Genomic DNA, 23,991 nt, shown 5'->3' with positions numbered 1-23,991 from the left:
GTCAGGAATGGAAGGGTTTCAGTTATGGGCAAGAGGCTGGATTGGCTGGGATATTTTTCACCAGAGTGTAGGAGGTTGAGAGGTGACCTGATGGACATTTATAAGGGGTATAGAGTGTTAATGGTCGATGTCTTTTCCCTGGGATGGGGGATTTCCAGACTCTGGGATGGATATTGTTTAGGATGAGAGGAGAGAGATCTGGAAAAGACACAAGGCAATGTTTTATTTTACACAGAGGATGTGTGTAATGGAATGAACTTCCTAAGAAAGTGGTAGACGTATTACAACGCATAACAGACATTTGGATAAGTACATGAACAGGAAACATTTGGAGGGATGTGGGGCAGGTGGGCCTAGCCCGGTTTGGGATTACGTTCAGCATGGACTGTACGGGCCAAAGGGTCTGTTTCCGTGCTGACGGGTGCGGATCAATAATCGGAGAGAGGTTTGGCAGGAGGCTTATTGTGCAGCAGACAAACCGTTACAAGGCAGAACGGCCTGTATAGAGTACCAGGGAGTGCCATATAATTCTGCAACACACAAGTACCATGGTATGGAGAAAGAGAAAGGCAAGGGATTGGAGGGCAGGGTGGAGTTAAGGGTTGAGGGATGGGATTGAAGGAAGTTGGGGGAGGGGGTAGGGGTGGAGGGGAGAGAGAGAAGAGAAGGAGGTGTTGGGGGTGGGGGGGGGGGGGGGGGGAAAGAGTGGAGAACAGGACAACTGCCTGGGCCCTCCATTCTCCTCCACTCCATTCCATTCCCTTCTGACGGTGTGTGTGAAGGGGAGGTGGAGTATACACTGAAGATGTTCGACTGAGGAATTCAGAGATCACCGTAGAAGAGGTGCGTCAGATGTGGGGAGATCAAACAGACGTACCCTGGCCCAGAATGGTGTACCCGAACGCAGATACAAACTCCCAACCCCTGAAAATACCAAATGGTTCTATTTTACAATCATGTCCCCACCACACCCCCCCCTCCCCGCCCAGACGCATTTTGAGCTCAAAAACCTCGGCAGAAATTTCAATCAATCACGTTTCCACCGATGCACATACGCCCGGTCAATCTTTTTCCATTTTGGCTTCGGAAACACGAGGGATCGCAGGAGAACCTGTCGCCGTCTCCGGGAGGTGGAAGGCTGCTTTCTGAGGCATCTCAACCCGGCCGCAGAGCGTTCATTTGCGGACCCCCACCTCCCACTCATTTGGACCCATCTGATCTCACTGCGTCTCATCACCAGGGGCGAGATTTAGGGAAAGCCGTTCCCACTGGGCCCTTCCCGGACGGAACGTACAGTTGGTTCTGACATAACCGTCCCAGTGCGACCCCGCGTTTATAAGAAAATCGCATCATCGCGCCACCATTTACGCCAACCGCGATCCAGCCGACATAAGGGAAGGAACGTTTCGCTTCTAGACGGTCGAAACTTTTCAGTCGCCAACTCACGTTGAAGAAACGGGCGTTATAGCAAAACCAACGAATCACTAACGGCCCACTGTGCTCAGGTCGAGGGACCCACCCCCCCTACCCCCCAAGCCAGATGCAGAGCCGATGAATGCTGGCCATTCCATTTGCCCCAGACCCACGCTCCCCCCGCCCTAGTCTCTCCTAAACCAGGGGCCCTGGAGTCCTGTTAGCACCAACGAGGGATCAAACTCCTCCTTTACTGTAGTGCTCGTTTTATCGCTTAGATTAGGAGGCGTCAGATTCTGGAGGCAGGAGAGGGTGAGGGTCGGGGTTAGGGTGCGCTTTCTGTCGCCACAGTCACTGTGACATGACCTCGAGCTCTAGGAATTCGGGCGGGTGGTTTCTGGCCTCGCTAAGGGAGCGTGGCACGGTGGCCAGCACTGCTGCCTCACGGCGCCAGGGACCCACACCACAAGCCTCCGAAGATCATGCGTCCCTGGCACTGTGAGGCAGTAGCGCCAACCACTGAGCCATCGTCTCACCGAAATCAGCTCATTTTTAGAAACTTGGGGAAAAAAAAATTAGGAATAGGAGGCCATTTGGCCCCTCCAGGCCTAGGCAGAGTTAGAACACCAGAATCCCTGCAGTGCCATTCAGCCCCTTGAGGCTGCACCAACCCCACCCCACCCCAGAAAGCATCCCACTCTACCAACTCCACATTTACCGAGAGTTAACCCAACTCGCCCTGGGGGCAATTTAGCACGGCCAATCCACCTAACCTGCACGTCTTTGGACTGTGGGGAGGAAACCGGATGCCCCACTGAAAGGTGGAAGAGACTGAAGGGGCTGAATGGCCTCTTCCTGTGGATGTTGGTGTCAGGATACCAAGGAACAGGACAGCAGAGGAAGATGCCATTAGCCCCACTGCGCCTTTGAACCTACAACATCCGCAACCCCCCCCCCCCCCCCCAATTATTATACCCTGCCATAAAATCACGCCATGGTCATATTTTCCCCAGATGATTGACACGCAGTAGCAGGAGGTGGGAAAAGCGAGGATTGGTGGGAAAGAAGGGAGTGGGGGTGGTGGTGCGGGTGGGGGAAATACCTGGTGTTAAGTCAAGGAAAGTGTCTCCTTGCCTGGAAGGGAGGCAAAAGTTCATAGAGGGCAGGAGCCTGGGCAAGACTCCAGCTAGTTTCAAACCTGCCTGTTTCCCCACTGTCAAGTCAACTCCTCTCCCATTGACAACCTCGACTGTGAAAACCAGAATCTCCAGCCCACCTCTGCAGTTCCGGGCCTAGCTATCGCTGGAATCCACCGCAGGGGCCTCGGCGGCCATTTTGTCGAACCGCTCCAAGATGGCTTCCTGCGAGAGTTTGGGCAGCCCCCCGTCCAGAGGGCAGCCCTCCACCAGGCTGTTCATAGGAGTGGGGGGTAGGCAGACCTCTTCATCATGGACAGCCTCCTCCCCATCCTCCTCCTCCTCCTGGCCCCCTCTCGGGGCCCGCAAGCCGGTTAGCCACCCTTGGCAGATGACCGCGGTGTCTGACCGACCGGCCTCCCGAGCCTTCAGAAAGTCCCTGACGACCGGCAGCACCTTCTTGCGAGAGGCCTGCCCATTTCCCTGGTGGTAGGCCGCGATTTCCGAATCTGGGCTGTCCATTGGCGTCAACTGTAGCGAAGGGGTCTCTGACTCCTCCAATGCCCGGCTCACCTACAATCACAGAATGAGGGAGACTCAGAGGGGAATAATCCATCCCGTAGTTACAGACCAAACCGGAGACCCCTTCCCCCTACCAAAGTAGCATAAGGAGACAGCCTAAGTTTAAATAAATATAAAAGTGCAACCGTTAAGTTGCTGCGATTCGAATAGGGTTTATAGGCTCTGGCCTGAAACGTCAATCTTTCCTGCTCCTCGGATGCTGCCTGACCTGCTGTACTTTTCCAGCAACACACACACACCTTTAATCAAATAGGCTTTATCCAAAAATCAGGGAGGCAATGGCCGAGTGGTATTATCCCTGGACTGTTAATCCAGAGACCCAGGTAACGCCCTGGGTTCAAATCCTGCCACAGCAATTAGTGCAATTTGAACTCACATCTGGAAGAAAGGGTCTAAATGATGGCAGAGAGTCCATTGTCAATTCCCTAACGTCCTTTAGGGAAGAAAGCTGCCATTCTTACTTGGTCTGGCCTACATGCGACTCCAGACTATAGTTAACTCTCAAGTGCCCTCTGGGCAATGAGGGAGTGACAATAAATACTGGCCCAGCTAGCAACACCCTCATCCCGTGAACAAATTTTACAAAAACACACAACGCCGTGAAAGAAGGGGAAGGACTGGCATAGTTTTACTTTATTTTTTATTTTATAAGTTCACACCAACCATGTTCCCAAACTCATTTAACGTAGGAGCAAATTACTGCAGATGCTGGAATCTACACTGAAAACAAAAAATGCTGGAAATTACAGCAGGTCGGGCAGCATCAGTGGAGAGTTCTCCCACAGTCCTTCCTGGGGTTTGATGGTACTCTCTCTGAACCCCCCACCCCCCTCCTCACCCTGGCAGTGCCTATAGAGCAGGGTTATGCAAGTCCCGAACAGGGCTCCCTTCCCTGCTGAAACAGCTCTCGTATGGGGTACGGATAAAGGCCAGGAGTCTGTCTTCCGCTCGTCAGGACAATAGCAAGAATTCCAAATCTCGCCCGCTCACAACAAGAATGCCAGATTTCACCCGCTCACAACAAGGTGAGAGGTGCGCTGACTCGGTCGCTCCCCAGAGAGTGGACGACCAATCCCTGACATCTTAGCCCCTGCTGGAGTCAATTGTCATATCCATGTTGAAACTTGGCGTTCTTGCATTGGTCCTGATGAGTGAAAGAGGAACAGGTAATGGTAACACAGGCCTGCCCCTCTCTCCCCTAAAAAAGGATTGAGGGGGTGACCTTAGAGAGGTTTATAAAATCCCAAGGGGCATAGATCAGGTGAATAGCTACGGTCTTTTTCCTCCCAGGGTAGGGGACTCCAAAGCTATAGGGCTTAAGTTTAAGGTGAGAGGGGAAAGATTTACAAGGGACAACTTTTTCCACACAGAGGGTGGTACATGTATAGAACGAGCTGCCAGAGGTGGTGGAGGAGGCTGGTACAATGACAGCACTTAAAAGGCATCCGGATGGGGACATGAATAGGAAGGGTTTGGAGGGATATGGGCCAAGTGCTGACAAATGGGCGTGGATGAATTGAGGATCTATGGTTGGCGCAGATGGGTTGGATTCAACATCAGCTCTGGATGAGGCTGGGACTTTTCTCACTGGTGTGTAGGAGGTGGAGGGGTGACCTTATAGAGATTTATAAAATCATGAGGGGCATGGATGAGGTAAATGGCAGATGTCCTTTCCCTAGGGTGGGGAATTCCAAGATTAGGGGGATCGCTTTTAAGGTGAGAGGGGAGAGAGATTTAAGACAGACATGAGGGGCAATTTTTTAAAAACACAGAGTGGTCCATGTGTGGAATGAACGTCCAGCGGAAGTGGTGGATGTTGGGACAGTTACAACATTTAAAAGACATTTGGATAATATGTGAACGGGAAAGGTTTGGAGGGATATTTAGTTTAGTTTGGGGATTATGGTCAGCACGGACTGGTTGGGCCGAAGAGTCTATTTCCGTGCTGTAGGACTCGATGATTGGTCAGGTCGTTGCTCTGAGGAAGGAACTGGTGAATAGCTGTCACCCAGTTTGTTAAATTGAACAACTTGGGAACCAACACTCCCTGTGCTTTTGACTGCCTTTCTGTCAATTCCTCTGGCATCACCCATTGAAAGGTGTGAGGCCCCAATCAGTCTCTGCCTAAGAACCTTGCAAAACCCTTTCATTTTCAAACACACAGCTCCGTAACTTACTGGAGTTACATCCACTTGGAGAATGACCAAGACTCAATTCTCGTGACGCATCCCACAGTCAAATTGAATGCGACTCCTCCCAGTAACTGAGACTGCCGTTCGTTGTAAAATACCGGTCTGGTTCGCTAAAGTCCTCCAGGGAAGGAAATCTGCCATCCTTCCCCAGTCTGGCCTACACGCGATTCCAGACCTACAACAGCGTGGACAGCGCTTAACCTCCCTCCAAGACTCTCACCCCAGGACCCGACCCAGACCAAATCCGTCCCGTAGCCCCTCAGAACCTACTGATTCTCTCAAGTCACAGTGCGGGCTGTAGACTGCCAACTGGCGGAAAGGTTGGCTCTCTTGGATGAAGGAGATCGTCATGACAACCAGAACGCCGTAGCCCCCGCCCCGACAAAATTTCTCGAGCCCCTCCTTCAGGCTGGGTCGGGCCAGTAAATCCTGCAAAGGGGAGCAAGGGTCAGAGGTCAATGCCATTTGTTTAAAAACGACACGCCGAAACGATGCCACTTCACAGAAATGTTGGCGGCACAGGCCGGAGGCCTGAGAGCTCAGTGGGACAAATCAATAGGGGCAGGCTGAATAGGCTGGAGCTGTTTGCCCTGGAGCATCAGAGGCTGAGGAGTGGGCGTTATAGAACTTTAGAAAACCCTGAGGGGCAAGGGTAGGGTAAATAGACAAGACCTTTTCCCTGAGGTGGGGGTGCCCAGAACTACAAGGGCGTAGGTTTAGGGTGAGTGGGTGAAGATTTAAAAGGGACCTGAGGGGCAACGTTTTCACACTGACGGTGCTGTGTGTATGGAATTAGCGGCTGGAGGAAGTGTGGAGGCTGGTACAATGACAACATTTAAGAGGCATCTGGATGGGTACACAAGTAGGAAGGGTTGGGAGGGATATGGGCCAAGTGCTGGCAAAGGGGACTAGATTAGTTTGGTCGGCATGGACAAGTTGGACTGAAGGGACTGTTTCCGTGCTGTACATCTCTATGACTCGAACTGCGCTGTGCATCACGACTGGACCCCCTTATGCCAACACTCCCTCTCCAGGAGGTGGCTTCTCAGGCAATACTCACGTTCAAGGCCCACTTCTGGAAGATGGCAACAGGGAGGGGCCTAGGGACAGAAGAGGCCATTCTGCTCCTCTAGCCTGTTCCGGCTTCCACCCTGAATCGTGGCTGACCTGAAAACAAACACGGTGTGCCCCTCCTCAATATTCCTCTCTCCCAACTGAAATCTGGAGTTTTGAAATCTTCCAATGGACTCCCAATGTCTACAGCCATTTTTAAAAGAGGATTAACTGGTGGGAATCCTAGATTTTGACTTCCTCTTGTGGGAATAAGTGCTTCCCAACATCCTGGTAAATGGTGTGGCTCAGATTGGAGTCCTTGTTCCGTACCCAGAGCGGTGGTCAGAGAATTCTGACAGCGCAGACACAGACCATTCAGCCCGTTGAGTCCGCATTGACCCTCGTGATATGCATCTCAGCCAGATCTGCCCCTCATCCTCACAACCCCGTATATCCTGTTTCCACCCCCCACCCACAGTTCAGCGCAGCCGATCCACCGAGTGGCACATGGAGTAATAGAGATGTACAGTATCGAAACAGGCATCTTCGGTCCAACTCGTCCACGCCGACCAGATATCCCAACCCAATCTAGCCCATGACCCTCATGATTTTTTAAAACCTCTATAAGGTCACCCCTCAGCCCCCGACCTCCAGGGAAAACAGCCCCAGCCTGTTCAGCCTCTCCCTGTAGCTCAAACCCTCCAACATCCTTGTAAATCTTTTCTGAACTCCTTCAAGTTTCACAACATCCTTCAAATAGGAAGGAGACCAGAACTTGCACGCAATATTCCAACAGTGGCCTAATCAATGTCCTGTACATCGTAGGGCTGTGGGAGCACCAGGAAAAAAACCCATGCAGACACGGGGAGAACGCAAAAATCAGACAGTCACCCAAGGCTGGAATCGAGCCTGGGTCCTCGGCACTGTGAGGCAGCAGCACGAATCCCTCAGCCACCGTGCTGCTCCATGCATTGTCTTTGAACCGTATCTGCAAACACCTGAACTAGCCAGTCTGAGGGGAATTAGCATCACGCAACAAATGCTGGACTTGCCAGCGATGACAATAACCAAGTTACAAACTGGATAAAGTAGTTGAGACGGCAAGTAGGATAGTTGTCTTTATCAGGCAAAGCACTGTGTACAAGAGTGAGGTGGTTATGATGGAGCTGTACTTCTGGTCACCATACTATAAGGAGGGTATGATTGTACTGGAGAGTGAGATTCGTAGAGTTAGAGATGTACAGCACAAAAACAGACCCTTTGGCCCAACCTGTCCATGCTGACCAGATATCCTAAATGATTCTAATCCCCCTTGCCAGCATTTGGTCCATATCCCTCCAAACCCTTCCTATTCATGTCCCCATCCAGATGCCTTTTAAATGTTGTCATTGTACCAGCCTTCACCACTTCCTCTGGCAGCTCATTCCATACACACACCACCCTCTGTGTGAAAAAGTTGCCCCTCAGGTCCCTTTTAAATCTTGTACTCTTGCCTTTAAATCTTCTTTACTGTCCACGATATCATCGATTCCCTTCAACTGTCTGTAAAACGCAAACAGATTATGGTTGCTGCTTTCACGGGTTGCTTTTACTATGAGGTAACCTTACCGCGTTGGTCAAAACTCGATCTAGTATAGCTCTCTTTCTCCCCGGTTGGTCCCACAACATGTCGGTGTAAGGTAAGGGTTTGCTGATGGGTGAAACGCTGTTTTTCTTTGTGACTGATAGAGGCGAAATCAATTCGTTAAACTCCTACCTCTAGTCTCAGGTAGACAGCGCTGATGGCCAAAAGGATATCCTCTCCAGACAAAACCTTCAGGTCCTTCCTCAGCATCTGCTCAATAGTCAGCCCTGGAGAGAACAGAACAATTTGTACCAATGGGACGATTGTAGACTCCCTCAGCATATTGACCAGTGGTGCCTCACTGGGCAATCTCACTCTCTCTCATCTCCCAGAGATGGAAGCTTTCAGGTATCAGCCCACCCCGCCCCACTACAGAGGCAACCAAACAAAAAAATCCAGGCGAACGTTCACAGATTTAATTCCTTTTGCTCTCTCGCTCGGTCGCTGGTGGACTTTAACAAGGAGCTATTTTGATCCCAGGCCAGTTGGCCAAGTGTCAAACCAGAAAACGTTACGCTCTTTCATAGAATCCCTACTGTGTGGAAGCAGGCCCTTCAGCCCATCAAGTTTATACAGCCCGTCTGAAGAGCATCACACCCAGACCCACATCCCCTACAATCCTACATTTTCCCACAGCCAATCCACCCTAACCTGCACATCCCTGAGCACTATGGGGCAATTTAGCATGGCCAATTCATCCTAACTTGCACATCCTTGGGCACCATGAGACAATTTAGCATGGCCAATCCACCCTAACCTGCACATCCCTAGGCACTATGGGACAATTTAGCATGGTAAAAATAATGACTGCAGATGCTGGAAAGCAAATACTGGATTAGTGGTGCCGGAAGAGCACAGCAGTTCAGGCAGCATCCAACGAGCAGCGAAATCGACGTTTCGGGCAAAAGCCCTTCATCAGGAATAAAGGCAGTGAGCCTGAAGCATGGAGAGATAAGCTAGAGGAGGGTGGGGGTGGGGAGAGAGTAGCACAGAGTACAATGGGTGAGTGGGGGAGGGGATGAAGGTGATAGGTCAGGGAGGAGAGGATGGAGTGGATAGGTGGAAAAGGAGATAGGCAGGTCGGACAAGTCCGGACAAGTCGAGGAGAAAGTGCTGAGCTGGAAGTTTGAAACTAGGATGAGGTGGGGGAAGGGGAAATGAGGAAGCTGTTGAAGTCCACATTGATGCTCTGGGGTTGAAGTGTTCCGAGGCGGAAGATGAGGCGTTCTTCCTCCAGGCGTCTGGTGGTGAGGGAGCGGCAGTGAAGGAGGCCCAGGACCTCCATGTCAGAGTGGGAGAGGGAGTTGAAATGTTGGGCCACGGGGCGGTTTGGTTGATTGGTGCGGGTGTCTCTGAGATGTTCCCTAAAGTGCTACTCTCTCCCCACCCCCACCCTCCTCTAGCTTATCTCTCCATGCTTCAGGCTCACTGCCTTTATTCCTGATGAAGGGCTTTTGCCCAAAACGTCGATTTCACTGCTCGTTGGATGCTGCCTGAACTGCTGTGCTCTTCCGGCACCACTAATCCAAACAATTTAGCATGGCCAATTCATCCTAACTTGCACATCCTTGGGCACCATGAGACATTTTCCCACAGCCAATCCCCCCTAACCTGCACATTCCTGGGCACTATGGGACAATTGCCCACAGCCAATCCACCCTAACCTGCACATCCCTGGGCACTATGGGACAATTGCCCATGGCCAGTCCACCGTAACCTGCACATCCCTGGGCACTATGGGACAATTTCCCATGGCCAATCCACCCAAACCTGATCATCCCTGAGCACTAGGGGACAATTTTGCATGGCCAGTCCACCCTCGCCTCCACATTTTTGAATGCCACGTGCGTCTGCCTTCTACATACGAGTTTGCTCTTTAGATGCTCCAAGTATTTCATCAAATACATGGTGGCAGTTCACCCCCCACAACCATCTCAAGGGGCAATTAGGGACGGGGCAATAAATGCTGGGCCCACAAAATGAATTTTAAATAAAAACACAAGGTCACTGTTACAAGAGTGGAACTTTTTCCTTGGGACTAGAGCTAACATATCATTTTGCCCCTCATTCGTACGAGGTGGTAACTGCTGTGCATTGCGAACCTCCTGTGTGAGAGTTGGCTGCACCCTCCGTTACACGACGCCAGCATCGTGCTGCGGTCTCAGTGGATTCCGTGCTGGGGACAGTCAAAAGGTTAACCTCCTGGCTTGAGATAGCACCCTGGCCCCTTGAACCACGGTCAACACAAAGTGACAGGCTTCACATGCGACCCGGCATGGTCCCCAATATTATTTCCCCCTCGTTTCCTTCTTCTTCTCCACCCCCACCCCCCCCAAAAACCCCACCGCAGGAAGAAGCCATTACCGCTGACATCGAATTTGGCCCTCTGCAGCGTATCAAACACAACAGCTCTGGGCGGGAGGTCGCTAAACCTTGATTCCAAGGCGGTGACGTATTCTGTGTCCTTTGGTGTCACTTTCCCGGCTTCAGGTGCCATGTTAATGCAGTCCAGAAGAATGGTACCTGTGACAGATAAAGACAGGAGCGAGTCAGACCTTCCCTTTACAATACCAAAGGATTACCCCCACACTATTTCCCAGCCCTCGCCTCTCTCCCGGCAGTATCCCCATTCCAGTCACCATGACACACAGATTCAAGAACAGCTTCTTCTCCACTGCTGTCAGACTTCTGGACGGCCCTCTCAAATTCAAACACCGATCTCGCTCTTTGTGCGTCTTTTCGAAAGCAGCATTCCTCACTCTGTCCTATAACCCCAACACACTTTGTGTGTCATTTTCTGCACGCAAAACAGAACTCTTCACTGTGTCTAGATGTGTGTGACCATCTCAAATCAAAAATATTCCATATCGTAGGAGTCATGAACAGTTCGTCTGCAGGTACAGCGAGAAACTCGTGTGGCCGAGGGAATGCCATCTTCTATCACAAGAGGGGTTTAACATAAAAGAAAAAGGTTCCTCAAACTAAAACTAGCTGCATTTTCCTGTGTTTGGCCCACATCCCTCAACCCTTCCTGTTCGCATGCCTTGTAACTTGTTCTGGACCAGACCCCCTCCGTGTATTATAAGACGGTAACCTCAACCCTAATTTTGTTCTTATTTCAGAAATTTGACAAAGTGCTGTGTCCTAGATGTAATGTGACTGGTCAAAACTATTCAGCGTGAGGGAGGTAAAAACAATGACTGATGCTGGAAACCAGATTCTGGATTAGTGGTGCTGGAAGAGCACAGCAGTTCAGGCAGCATCCAAGGAGCAGCGAAATCAACGTTTCGGGCAACGTGAAGCCATTTATTTATTTAAACACTGTAGTTAAAATACAACCAAAAGAGAGAGGAATTTAGAATAATTTAACTATTGGAAAACTTAACAGAGTAATAGATGCAGAATCTATTACTAATTAAACGGTTCCAATACTGCAACATCACACCTCTTGGCCAAAACAAAAAGGCAAATTCAAACACAGATTCTCACATATACAATCCAGAAAGAGAAGATTCAGAGAAGAGTAACAGCCAGGAGACATTCAGTGAAGCTCCCTGTTTAAAAACTAAACCAAAAATAACGTAAACCAGAAAGACTGATCTGAGAGAGCTGGCCATACTCACTTTAAAATGAAGGGAAAAAAAACCCAAAGCCTCAAAAAACTTCTTAGAGACAGCTGGAGTCTGACCTTACAAATCCCTCAAGTCTCAGCATCGTCACACACCGAACTTGGATCTATCACTCCCTCTACCCTTCCCCTTACAATGCCGAGCAAGTACCCCAGCCACACTCTGTGTAGAAATGTTCCGCCCACCCTCCCAGTTCCTTTTAAGTAGGACTCTTACATTTCAGCGAGACAGGTGAGAGTATTGGTCTCCTTACTTATGGAAGGGACATCGGAGGGGGTTCAGAGGCAGTTCGCTAGGAATGAGTGCTTGTTTTGAGAGGAAAGGTTGGTCTGCACAGGACCATATGAAACTACAGAGAATCATGCACACAGCCCAGTCCATCTCGCACGCCAACCTCCCATCCATTGGCTCCATCCACACTTCCCACTGCCTTGGGAAGTCTGCCATCGAAGACCCCTTCCACCCTGACTCTACTCCTTTCCAATCTCTCCCGTTGGGCAGACGATACAGAAGCTTAAGCACTCGTACCAACAGGTTCAGGAGCAGCTTCGTCCCAGCTCTTATTAGAATCCTGAATGAACTTTTCAAATCTCAAAGCTAACCTTGCGTTGTGCGCCTTCCATAACGTTGTCTTCCTCGCATAGTGCCCAGGGATATGCAGGTTATGGTGGATTGGCCATGCTAAATTGTCCCATAGTGTCCAGGGATGCGCAGGTTAGGGTGGATTGGCCGTGCTAAATTGTCCCATAGTGTCCAGGGATGCGCAGGTTAGGGTGTGTTGGCCATGCTAAATTGTCCCATAGTGCCCAGGGATGTGCAGGTTAGGGTGGATTGGCCATGCTAAATTGTCCCGTAGTGCCCAGGGATGTGCAGGTTAGGGTGGATTGGCCATGGGAAATTGTCCCGTAGTGCCCCAGGGATGTGCAGGTTAGGGTGGATTGGCCATGCTAAATTGTCCCGTAGTGCCCAGGGATGTGCAGGTTAGGGTGGATTATCAGGGGTAAATATAGGATAATAGAGTAAGTAGAGTGGGTCTGGGTGGGTTACTCTTTGGAGGGTCGGTGTGGATTTGTTGGGCCGAAGGGGCTGTTTCACACTGAAGGGATTCTGTGATAATTGCACGATCACTGTTCCCTTGCTGTCCTGACTTTACTGGGAAAGCTACCCCCCCTCACCCAAAAAACCTAATCCCCGTCCCTTGCTCACGCCTCAGAAACACCAACACAGCCCCTTACAGCGCAGGACGTAAGCAAGCTGCCTGTCCAGAATGTCGGGCGCTGTTCGGACGATCCGCTCTGTCACCAAGGTCGCACAGGACCCCACGGGTTCGGCGGTCACCACAAGGCCAGGGGCCAAGGGGCGTTCCAGACGTCGGTGGTCCACCACCTCCTTCACCACCTCCTCCAGAGCCGAGTCACCTCTAGGACAAAGGACAGAGTCAACGCACAATAAACAAGGGCAACCCACGAGCATTAAAACCTCACCCGGGGGGGAGGGGGGAAGCCTCTACAAGCTTAAAAAAAAAGAGAAAATTCTGGAAAATCTCAGCAGGTCTGGCAGCATCTGTACGAAGAGAAAAGAGCTGACGTTTCGAGTCTAACTGACCCTTTGTCAAAGCTAAAAAAAAGGGAGAAATAGGGGGGTATTTATACTAGACGGAGAGAAGGTCCACCCTCTCCTCCTTGACCTATCACCTTCATCTCCTCCCCCACTCACCCATTGTACTCTATGCTACTCTCTCCCCACCCCCACCCTCCTCTAGCTTATCTCTCCATGCTTCAGGCTCACTGCCTTTATTCCTGATGAAGGGCTTTTGCCCAAAACGTCGATTTCGCTGCTCGTTGGATGCTGCCTGAACTGCTGTGCTCTTCCAGCACCACTAATCCAGTGAGAGAAGGTGAGTCATAGCTCCAGAAGCAAAGGTAGCAATAAAGAGATGATAACGACAGTGCATAGAGAGATTATAGGGAGATTAGGAGCTGTGAATGACCAAGGTTGAAGCCAGTGCTATGTGACAAAATATGTGGGGGATGGGTGAAGCAGAGGCAAAATGGAAACAGAGGAGAAGGGTAGCAAAGGGGGAAAGAGGAGAGGAAAAAGGTGATGAGAGAGTGCGGAGTGAGAGAAAATCAAAGAAATAAGAGGTACAGAACAGCGAAAAAAATATAGAAACAAAAAAGATAAATGAAATAAATAAAATAAAATTATGGAGCAGAATGAAAACAGAGGGGTCGAGATGGGATCATCATCTGAAGTTGTTAAATTCAACGTTGAGACCGGCAGGCTGTAACGTGCCTAGTCGGAAGATGGGATGCTTTTCCTGCAGTTTGCGTTGGGCTTCACTGGAACATTGCAGCAGGCCCAGGACAGACATGTGGGTATGGGAGCAGGATTGGGTGTTGAAGGGGCAAGCCACGGGAAGGTTGCAAGCTTCCGAGGGTCATAGTTGTACGGCACAGAAACCCTTTGGAACAATTTGGCCAGATATCGAGTCAGAGGGGTCTACAGCACGGAAACAGGCCCTTCGGCCCAACTTGCCAATGCAGTCCAGGCTCACAATTGAACTAGTCCCATTTGTCTGATCCATATCCCTCCATACTTATCCCATCCAAGTTCCTGTCTAAACGTTCCTTCAATGAGGAAATTGTACACATATCTGGCAACTCGTAAATTAAATTAACTTGGTCCCATTCACCAGCATTTGGCCCATATCCCTCTAAACCCTTTCTACTCAGGCATCTGGAGGGGGACCTTTTAATTGTCGCAGTTATACCGGCCCCCACCACTTCCTCGTTCCACACATGCACCACCTGCTGCCCCCCCCCCCCCCCCCCTCCCCCCACCCCATCTCCCTCCCCCACCCCTCACCACTGCCTGCCTCATGAAAAGGTCACCTCCCAGGTCCCTGTCAAAGTTCACTGTTTGTTTTCAAGTTACAGTCAGTCAGTCAGCTGTGAAGGTTTAGTGCCGAGAGAGAGAGAGAGTGAGAGTGAGAGTGAGAGAGAGAGAGAGAGAGAGAGAGAGGGGGTGGGGGGGCACACTGGGATGGAGGTGGGTGGGGAACAGAGAGAGAGAGAATCAGACATGAGGTGGGGGGGGGGAGAAAAAGAGGAAGCAAAGGGTGGGGACAGAGGGTGACAGTATGGAGGTGCGGCGGGGGGGGAGAGAGAGAGAGAGAGAGAGAGAGAGAGAGGGGGGGAGAAGAGAAGAGAGGGGGGAAGGGGGGGGGAGAAGAGAGGGGGGAAGGGGGGGGAGAAGAGAGGGGGGAAGGGGGGGGAGAAGAAGAGGGGTGGGGGAAGAGAGGCGGGGGGGGGAAGAGAGGGGGGGGGAAGAGAGGGGGGGGGGAAGAGAGGGGGGGGGGAAGAGAGGGGGGGGGAAGAGAGGGGGGGGGAAGAGAGGGGGGGGGAAGAGAGGGGGGGGGAAGAGAGGGGGGGGGAAGAAGAGAGGGGGGGGAAGAAGAGAGGGGGGGGAAGAAGAGAGGGGGGGGAAGAAGAGAGGGGGGGGGAAGAAGAGAGGGGGGGGGGAAGAAGAGAGGGGGGGGGGGAAGAGAGGGGGGGGAAAGAGAGGGGGGGGGGGAAAGAGAGGGGGGGGGAAGAGAGGGGGGGGAAAGAGAGGGGGGGGAAAGAGGGGGGGGGGAAAGAGAGGGGGGGGGAAAGAGAGGGGGGGGAAAGAGCGGGGGGGGAAGACGAGAGGGGGGGGGAAGAGAGGGGGGGGGGAAGAGAGACAGGGCGGGGCGAGAGACACAGCAAGAGCGACACACACACACACACACAGAAAGCGAGGGCAGGGACAGAGGGTAATGGGTGGAGGTGGGGAGGGGCAAGGAAGAGAGCAAGTGGTCGTGGTGGTTGGAGGTGGTCTGTTGGAGAGGCAGGAACAGGAAATTCTAAACCTCACGCCATTCAACGGCTGGTACTAGCACAGCGATGGAAGTCAGGAAGGCCAGAATGGGATTAGAACTCGCCACAAATAAACCCACTGCCCCTTCGCACCTCACCGTCACCGACACCCCATACCTGGGCAGGACGTTGTGGTCAACCAGGGTGAGGGCGAGTTGACCATCCTTGTGGAGGGCGTGCAGATCGATCTCATCCCGGAACACCAACAGGTCCTCGGAGAGACGGCTCTCCCGTAGGAGGAACACACACTCTCCCCGCAGAGGAAATTCAGAGCGTGGAATATTCAAGATGGGCAGGAAGATGACCTTCTGCTTCGGGGCGGTCTACAACACGGAGAAGAGAAGAGAAGACCAGAAGGTGCAATTCAGGCCGTAGTGATCGATACAACAAAGACCAAGCTCCAGATACCAATGTTGGGCGCATTGGGATCTGGCAATCTCTCTGGTGCCAGGGTTAACATCAAAGCCAGGATCAAACACCAGTTCATGTGCTAATGCACTGCTTTTCTATTTTGGAATTAAACTAGAGCCGCGTGGACAATAATATCCCAGGGCTGGCTCTTTGGCAGCAACATTGACAGAGCAAGAGACAAAGGTCCTTGCTGTTCCATTGCCCCTGAAACTTGGGCGTGGATTTTTCCCAGTCATCGTTTCTGAAGCATAGGTAGGATTGGGCACGGAGACCCCCCAGTGTAGCGGACCCCCAAAGGAATTGACTGGCAAATTGAGGATTCAACTTCTCATGGAGTCAGACAGCACGGAAACAGACCCTTCGGCCCCAACCAGTCTGTGCTGGCCATAATCCCCAAACTAAACCAGTCCCACACCTGACTGCACCTGGCCCATATCCAGCCAAACCTTTCCTATTCGTGTACTTATCCAAATGTCTTTATGAACATTGTAACTGTACACACATCCTCAGGAAGGTCATTCCACACTTGGACCACCCTCTGTGTAAAAACTGTTGCCCCTCATGTCTTAAAATCTTTTGCCTCCCAAAAATATTCCCCCCCCCCCGGGTCTTGAAATCCCTCCCCCCAACCCATCCTGGGGAAAAGACACCTTCCATTCACCTTATCTAGACCCCTCGTGATTTTATAAACTTCTATAAAAGGTCACCCCTCAACTTCCTACGCTCCAGTGAAAACAGTCCCAGCGCTATCCATAACTCAACCTCTCCCATACCCAGCACCATCCTGGTAAATCGCTTCTGAACCCTCTCCAGCTCGATAATATCCTTCCTATAACAGGGTGACCAGAACGGGACACAGTAAGACCATAAGACATAGGAGCGGAAGTAAGGCCATTCGGCCCATCAAGTTCACGCCGCCATTTGATCATGGCTGATGGGCATTTCAACTCCATGTACCCACACTCTCCACGTAGCCCTTAATTCCTTGAGAGATCAGAATTTATCAATCTCTGCCTTGAAGACATTTAACGTCCCGGCCTCCACTGCACTCTGCGGCAATGAATTCCACAGGCCCACCACTCTCTGGCTGAAGAAATGTCTCCTCATTTCCGTTTTCAATTGACTCCCCTCTAATTCGAAGGCTGTGCCCATGGATCCTAGTCTCCCCACCTAACGGAAACAACTTCCCAGCGTCCACCCTTTCTAAGGCATGCATTAGAGCTATTAGATCTCCCCTCAACCTTCTAAACTCTAACAAATACAATGTCAGGATCCTCAGCCATTTATTCTATGTTAGGCATCCCATTCCAGGGATCATCTGTGTGAATCTCTGCTGGACACGCTCCAGTGCCAGTGTGTCCTTCCTGAGGTGTGGGGCCCAGAGTTGGACACAGTATTCTAAATGGGGCCTAACTAGACCTTTATAAAGTCTCAGACGCACATCGCTGCTTTCATATTCCAACCCTCTTGAGATAAATGACAACATTACATTGCTTTCTTAATCACAGACTCAACCTTTCGAGAATCCTGGACGAGCATTCCCAGATTCCTTTGTACTTTGGCTTTATGAATTTTCTCACTGTTTAGAAAATAGTCCATGTCTGTATTCTTTTTTTTCCCCCAAAGTGCAAGACCTGGCATTTGCTCAGGTTGAATTTCATCAGCCATTTCCTGGACCACTCTCCTAAACTGCCTAAATCTTTCTGCAGTCTCCCCACCTCCTCAGTACTACCTGCCTGTCCACCTATCATCGGTGAACTTCGCCAGAATGTCCCTAGTCCCTTCATCCAGATCATTAATATATTAAAGTGAACAGCTGCGGCCCCAACACTGAACCCTGTGGGACACCACTTGTCACCGGCTGCCATTGCGAGAAAGAACCTTTTATTCCAACTCTCTGCCTTCTGTCAGACGACCAATCCCCAATCCAGTAGCTCACCTCGAACACCACGGGCCCTCGGCTTACTCAGCAGCCTCCCATGAGGCACCTTATCAAGGCCTTTTGGAAGTCTAGATAGATAACACCCACTGGGTTTCCCTGGTCTAATCTACTTGTTACCTCTTCAGAAGTATTCTCACAGGTTTGTCAGGCACGACCTCCCCTTAGTAAATCCGTGCTGACTTGTTCTAATCCAACCCTGCACTTACAAGAATTTAGAAATCTCATCCTTAACGCTGGATTCTAGAATGTTACCAGGTTAGGCTAATCGGCCTATAATTTCCCATCGTTTGTCTTGATCCTTTCTTGGACAAGGGGGTTACAACAGCGATTTTCCAATCATCTGGGACTTTCCCTGACTCCAGTGACTTTTGAAAGATCACAACCAATGCCTCCACCATTTCCTCAGCCACCTCCCTCAGAACTCTAGGATGTAACTCATCGGGGCCAGGAGATTTATCAATTTTTAGACCTTTCAGCTTTTCTGGCACCTTCTCTTTTGTAATGGCTACCATACTCAACTCTGCCCCCTGACTCTCCTTAAGTGTTGGGATATTCCTCATGTCTTCCACTGTGAAGACTGACACAAAGTACTTATTAAGTTCTCCAGCTATTTCCTTATCTCCCATCACTAGGCTTCCAGCAACAGTTTGGAGTGGCCCAATGTCTACTTTTGCCTCTTGTTTGTTTCTTATGTATTGAAAGAAACTTTCACTATCATTTCTAATATTACTGGCTAGCTTACTTTCATATTTGATCCTCTCCTTCCTTACTTCTCTCTTTGATATCCTTTGTTTGTTTTTGTAGCCTTCCCGATCTTCTGATTTGCCAGTGCTCTTGGCCACTTTATAGGCTCTCTCTTTTTCTTGGATACATTTCCTGACTTCCTTTGTCAGCCATGGCTGTCTAACCCCTCCCCGGATAATCTATCTTTTCTTTGGGATGAACCTCTTTACCGTGTCCTCAATTACACCCAGAAACTTCTGCCATTGTTGCTTTTACTGTCTTCCCTGCTGGGCTCTGCTTCCAGTCGATTTTCGTCAGTTCCTCTCTTGTGCCCTCATAATTACCTTCATTTAACTCTAACACCATTACATCCGACTTTGCCTTCTCTCTTTCAAACTGCAGACTGAACTCTACCATGTTATAATCGCTGCCTCCTACGTGTTCCCTTGCTTTAAGATCTTTTATAAAGGCTCGTGGCATAGCACTAAGTCCAGAATAGCCTGCTCCCTTGTGGGCTCCATCACAAGCTGTTCCAAAACGTCATCCTGTAACCATTCTGTGAATTCCCTTTCTTTGGATCCATCGGCAACGTGATTCAACCAGTCCACCTGCATATTGAAGCCCCCCATGATCACCGTGACCTTGCCTTTCTGACATGCCTTATCTATTTCCCGGTACACTTTACGCCCTTAGTCCTGACCATTCTGTTTTTATTTGACTTTGTGGTTCATCAACTCTACATCACCTCACCCTATGTTACTGAGCGCCAGACGAGGCCTCACCAACATCCTGTACAACCTCAACATGACGTCCCAACTCCTGTACACAAAAGGTCTGACTGATGAAGACTAAACACCTTCTTAACCACCCACTTGACGCAAACTTCAAACAATTATGTATCTGAACGGCTAGGTCTCTGTTCTACAATACTCTGCAAGGCCCTACTTTCAATTGCACAATTCTTGCAACACCTCGCATTTATCCAAACTAAACTCCATCTGCTACTCAGCCCATTGGCCCAACAAATCAAAGTCGCTTTGTAATCTTAGATAATTCTTCTTGCTCCACTCAAAGCTGAGAATTGGGAAGGTGGGAACGTGGGGGTGAACAGCAGGACGAGTGCAGTTTTACTAGGGGCGGCACGGTGGCTCAGTGGTTAGCACTGCTGCCTCACAGCACCAGGGTCCCAGGTTCGATTCCAGCCTCAGGAATCTGTGTGGAGTTTGCACATTCTCCCCGTGTCTGCGTGGGTTTCCTCCGGGTGCTCCAGTTTCCGCCCACAGTCCAAAGATGTTCAGCTCAGGTGAATTGGCCGTGCTAAATTGTCCAATAGTGTTAGGTGCATTAGTTAGAGGGAAAGGGGTCTGGGTGGGTTATTCTTCGGAGGGTCGGTGTGGACTGGTTGGGCCTGTTTCCAAACTGGAGGGAATCTAATCTAATCTTAATATTAGGTGCAGGCGTCGGGGGTCGTTAAGACTCAGAAAAAGTTAGACAATTAGTTAGCCCGTCTAATTCCCGAGTGACTGTGAAACTGACCTCTCCTTCCCGGCTTTCTGTGCGTCACGTCATTTGCAGCTCCCAACGCACCATCCCCACCGACAGGACAGCCACCCCCTCCTGGGATAAGACAGCCATCATTTGGACCCGACCCCTGCGACCCAGACCCCTCACCCAACCCTCCCTCCCCACAGCCGGCCCACCCTAACGCGCCATCACTTGATCTGGTCTCACGTTCCAGCACCCGACCTCCACGGTGAACTAAATTCACACCTACCTCACGCCCAGACTGCTTGACATCAGCTTGGTCAGTGAGCTCAGTTTCAAATTGAGTCTGAAGAGGGGTTTCAGACAGACGGATTTAAGGAGGGAATTCCCAAACCCCAAAAAAGCGGTGGAACAACAGAAATTGAGTGACGCACATAAAACTAGAGATGAGAGGAACACAACTATGGGGGCTTGGGGAGGTTACAGAACCCAGCGAGTGTGTACAGGCTGCAGGACGTTCCAGATACATGGAGTGTTGTTGGGCTGGAGGGGGAGTGACAAAAATAGGGAGGGGGTGTGTAGGGGGCTGGAGGAGGTGACAGAGATAGGGAGGGGGTGTAGGGGGCTGGAGGGGGGGGTGACAGAGATAGGGAGGGGGTGCGAGGGATGGAGGCGGGGTGACAGAGGGCCAGAGGAGGGGACAGAGATAGGGAGGGGGTGTAGGAGGCTGGAGGAGGTGACAGAGATAGGGAGGGGGTGTAGGAGGCTGGAGGAGGTGACAGAGATAGGGAGGGGGGGTGTGGGGGCTGGAGGCAGTTTGAGAGACAGGGAGGGGGTAATGATTGCCTGTGATCCTTACGGACCTTGCTCAGGAAGTAGGCAAACGTGATGGCGGAAACCATGGAGTCCAGATCACAAGCTTCATTTCCCAGGACGACATGTACGGTGGGAGCTCCCCTCTGAAAGAGAACAGCACAGTCAGGACCACACACACACATAAACACAAATCTGTGCCCCTTTTCTCAGGGAGAGGCTCCGTTGCGTTGGGACTCCACCAGAAACCACCACTGGCTGGGACCCCCACGTGAGGGAAGAGCCAGAGAACACAGAGACCCCCTCAACCCTATTTTACAGGTGATGGTGTCACCGGACTGGTGATCCGGAACCACTGGCTATTGTTCACGGCTTCCAATCCCACCCGAGTGCGATAAAAGTGACGGTTGTGCAACCATTGCCAACTATCTTAGAAACCCCCTCTGCGTCACCGAGCCCATCCAGGAAGACCATCCACCATCCTGCTTTCGCCTGGCCTACATTGGACTCCTGACCCACAGCAAATTGGCTGGCCCCTCGCTCCTGGGCACTTAGGGATGGGTTGTAAATGCTGGGCGTAGCCAGCGATGCCCACATCCCATGGAGTCAAACAACACTGAACCAGACCCTTCGGCCCAACTAGTCCATGCCGACCATAATCCCAAACTAAACTAGTCCCACCTGCCTGCGCCCGGCCTCCAAACTTTTCCTGTTCATGTACTTATCCAAGTATCTTTTAAACGTTGTAACCGTACCTGCATCCCCCACTTCCTCAGGAAGTTCATTCCACATGCGAACCACCCCTTTTTGCCCTCTCATGTACCTTTTTAAATCTCTCTCCTCTCACCTTAAAAACGTACCCTCTCGTCTTGAAATCCCCCATCCTAGGGAACAGGCAGCGACCATTAACATTATTGTAACCCCTCATTATTTTACAAACCTCTCCAAGGTTCCTCCTCAACCTCCTATGCTCCAGCGACAAAAGTCCCAGAGTTTCTTTATAACTCAAACCCTCCAGACCTGACAACATCCTGGTAAATCTCATCTGAGCCCTCTCCAGTTTAATAATATCCTTCCTGTAACAGGGCGACCAGAACAGGCCTCACCAACATCCTGTACAACCTCAATGCGACATCCCAACTCCCATGGACAAATTGAGAAAAGAACCCCCTTTTTTTTGCCCCCAAGAACCCGTTTTCCAAACAACTTGCTGATGAATTACATCCTGCACTGGGTATAGGATTTGTTTTGGAGATGTAGTCAGAGCTGTATTGCAGGAAACACAGCACAGCACCTTAGAATTGCCTTCAAACAAGGAGGTCAGAGTTTAGGCTATCCACTTGATATATTTGAAGCCGGCTTGGTCGGGTCCAAATAACAAAACCGTAAAGTTACAAAAGGCACTTTCTACCAGCTGGTCATTTTGAAATCCTCACCGCAAGTGAAGTATCGCCCTTTGTTGTTAAAGAGATTGAGTTGGAAAACAGGGAGGTTACGCTGCAGTTGTATAGGGTGTTGCTGAGACCATACCTGGGAGTACCGTGTACAGTTTTGGTCTCCTTACTTGAGAAAGGATGTACCGGGCCCTGGAGGGGGCGCACAGAAGGTTCATTAGGTTGATTCTAGAGTCAAGGGGGTTGCCTTATGAGAAGGGATTGAGTAGATTGGGACTGTACTCATTAGAATTTGGAAGAATGAGGCAGGGAATCTTATAGAAACAGAAAAAATGATGATGGGCCTAGATAAGATAAGGGATGTGCAGGTTAGGGTGGATTGGCCCACAGTGTCCAGGGATGTGTAGGTTAGGGTGGATTGGCCATGCTAAATTGCCCCACAGTGTCCAGGGGATGTGTAGGTTAGGGTGGATTGCCTCACAGTGTCCAGGGATGTGTAGGTTAGGTGCATTAATCAGGGGCAAGTGTAGAGTAATGGGGATTGGGTTTGGGCTGGATACTCTTCTGAAGGTCGGTGTGGACTTGTTGGGCTGAAGGGCCTGTTTTCACACTGTAGGGATTCTAAGATACCCTTGGCAAAGGCAAATTCAGTAAAATGGATTATCTCGCATGCAATTCCACAGTCCAGGAGGGAAAAACCTCAGGGACAGTAGCAGGGAGAGATATATTGCAGCTTTCAAACCCCAGCAACTACTACGGAAAAACAAACTAAAAATCCTAGTTCTGTGGGAGTTTGATCCCACCCATCCAGGCTGCTTCTACTGTTCCAATTTTATATTTTAAAAAAAACCCCAAGGCCTCACAAGCTGTTTAAGGTTTTCAAAAGACAGCCTTGTGTATCGCTTCCAAACAAAAACCCAGGACAAATATACACCTTTTAAAGGGATAGTATCCTGAGACAAGGAAAGGCCTCCAGTTCTGCCATATCAGAGATGTCACTCTGGACTGGTGGTGCAAACCGTTCACCACTGAATCTACAATCACCACACGTCTAATATCTCAGCACTGAAAACTAAAAGAATCAATTTCATTTCTGCTTCCTTGGCATTTTGCAGACCGCGGGCACTGCTGGTCACAGTACAATGACTGGCATTAAGCATGGGAGAGGCATTGATGGGGATCCAGCACTAGACGCTGCCAATCTGACAGATGCAGGAAGTCTTGCCAACATCACTGCCAGCTCGCACCGCATGCACCCACCACCACTCTGGGCATGCCTCAGCTCCCATTCCTGAACCGTTATTAGATCTCTGCAGAACCCCTACCCACCACGATCCCCACCCAAAACCGTGCTTGATAGACTGGGCTCCCACTTCTGCAGTTATGGGCTCAAGACCCGTTCCCTGAAGCTGATAACTTAAAGCGATATTAATTTGTGTACTATTTAGAGGGAGGCGATGGCTGAGTGTATTATCGCTGGATTCTTCATCTAGAGACCCAGTTCTGGGAACCCGCGTTCAAATCCCACCATGGTAGATGGTGGAACTTTTAATTCAATAAGAAACCTGGAAGTAATCCAACAATAACCCTAGTCATACAGCCCCTTCGGCCCAACCTGTCCATGCCGACCAGATATCCCAACCCAATCTGCTCCCACCTGCCAGCACCCGGCCCATATCCCTCCAAACATTTCCC

The 23,991-nt window shown here is 50.6% G+C and overlaps 1 protein-coding gene across 1 annotated transcript; it reads right to left on the bottom strand.

The window, feature by feature from the left end:
• Window positions 1–693: 693 nt before the first annotated feature.
• On the bottom strand, window positions 694–21,663 carry prune (prune exopolyphosphatase). The gene is made up of 8 exons (XM_072548756.1): window positions 21,658–21,663; window positions 20,953–21,048; window positions 15,646–15,851; window positions 12,865–13,049; window positions 10,365–10,523; window positions 8,133–8,227; window positions 5,594–5,752; window positions 694–3,122 (listed from the first exon to the last, which is right to left on the bottom strand). The coding sequence occupies exons 1-8, from the start codon at window positions 21,661–21,663 to the stop codon at window positions 2,706–2,708; spliced, it is 1,323 nt and encodes a 440-aa protein (XP_072404857.1). The 3' UTR covers window positions 694–2,705.
• Window positions 21,664–23,991: the final 2,328 nt, after the last annotated feature.

The sequence above is a fragment of the Chiloscyllium punctatum genome, chromosome 28 (genome assembly GCF_047496795.1).
Source record: "Chiloscyllium punctatum isolate Juve2018m chromosome 28, sChiPun1.3, whole genome shotgun sequence".
Taxonomy (NCBI): domain Eukaryota; kingdom Metazoa; phylum Chordata; class Chondrichthyes; order Orectolobiformes; family Hemiscylliidae; genus Chiloscyllium; species Chiloscyllium punctatum.
This window is presented reverse-complemented; position numbering and strand designations above follow the sequence as displayed.

Excerpts from the sequence above, each read along its gene's own strand:
- prune (XM_072548756.1), bottom strand. Across the intron at positions 15,852-20,952 it reads TTGCCTACTTCCTGAGCAAG|ACCGCCCCGAAGCAGAAGGT; the intron begins GTCCGTAAGGAT and ends TCCGTGTTGTAG. Across the intron at positions 8,228-10,364 it reads GGCCAAATTCGATGTCAGCG|GGCTGACTATTGAGCAGATG; the intron begins GTAATGGCTTCT and ends TGTTCTCTCCAG.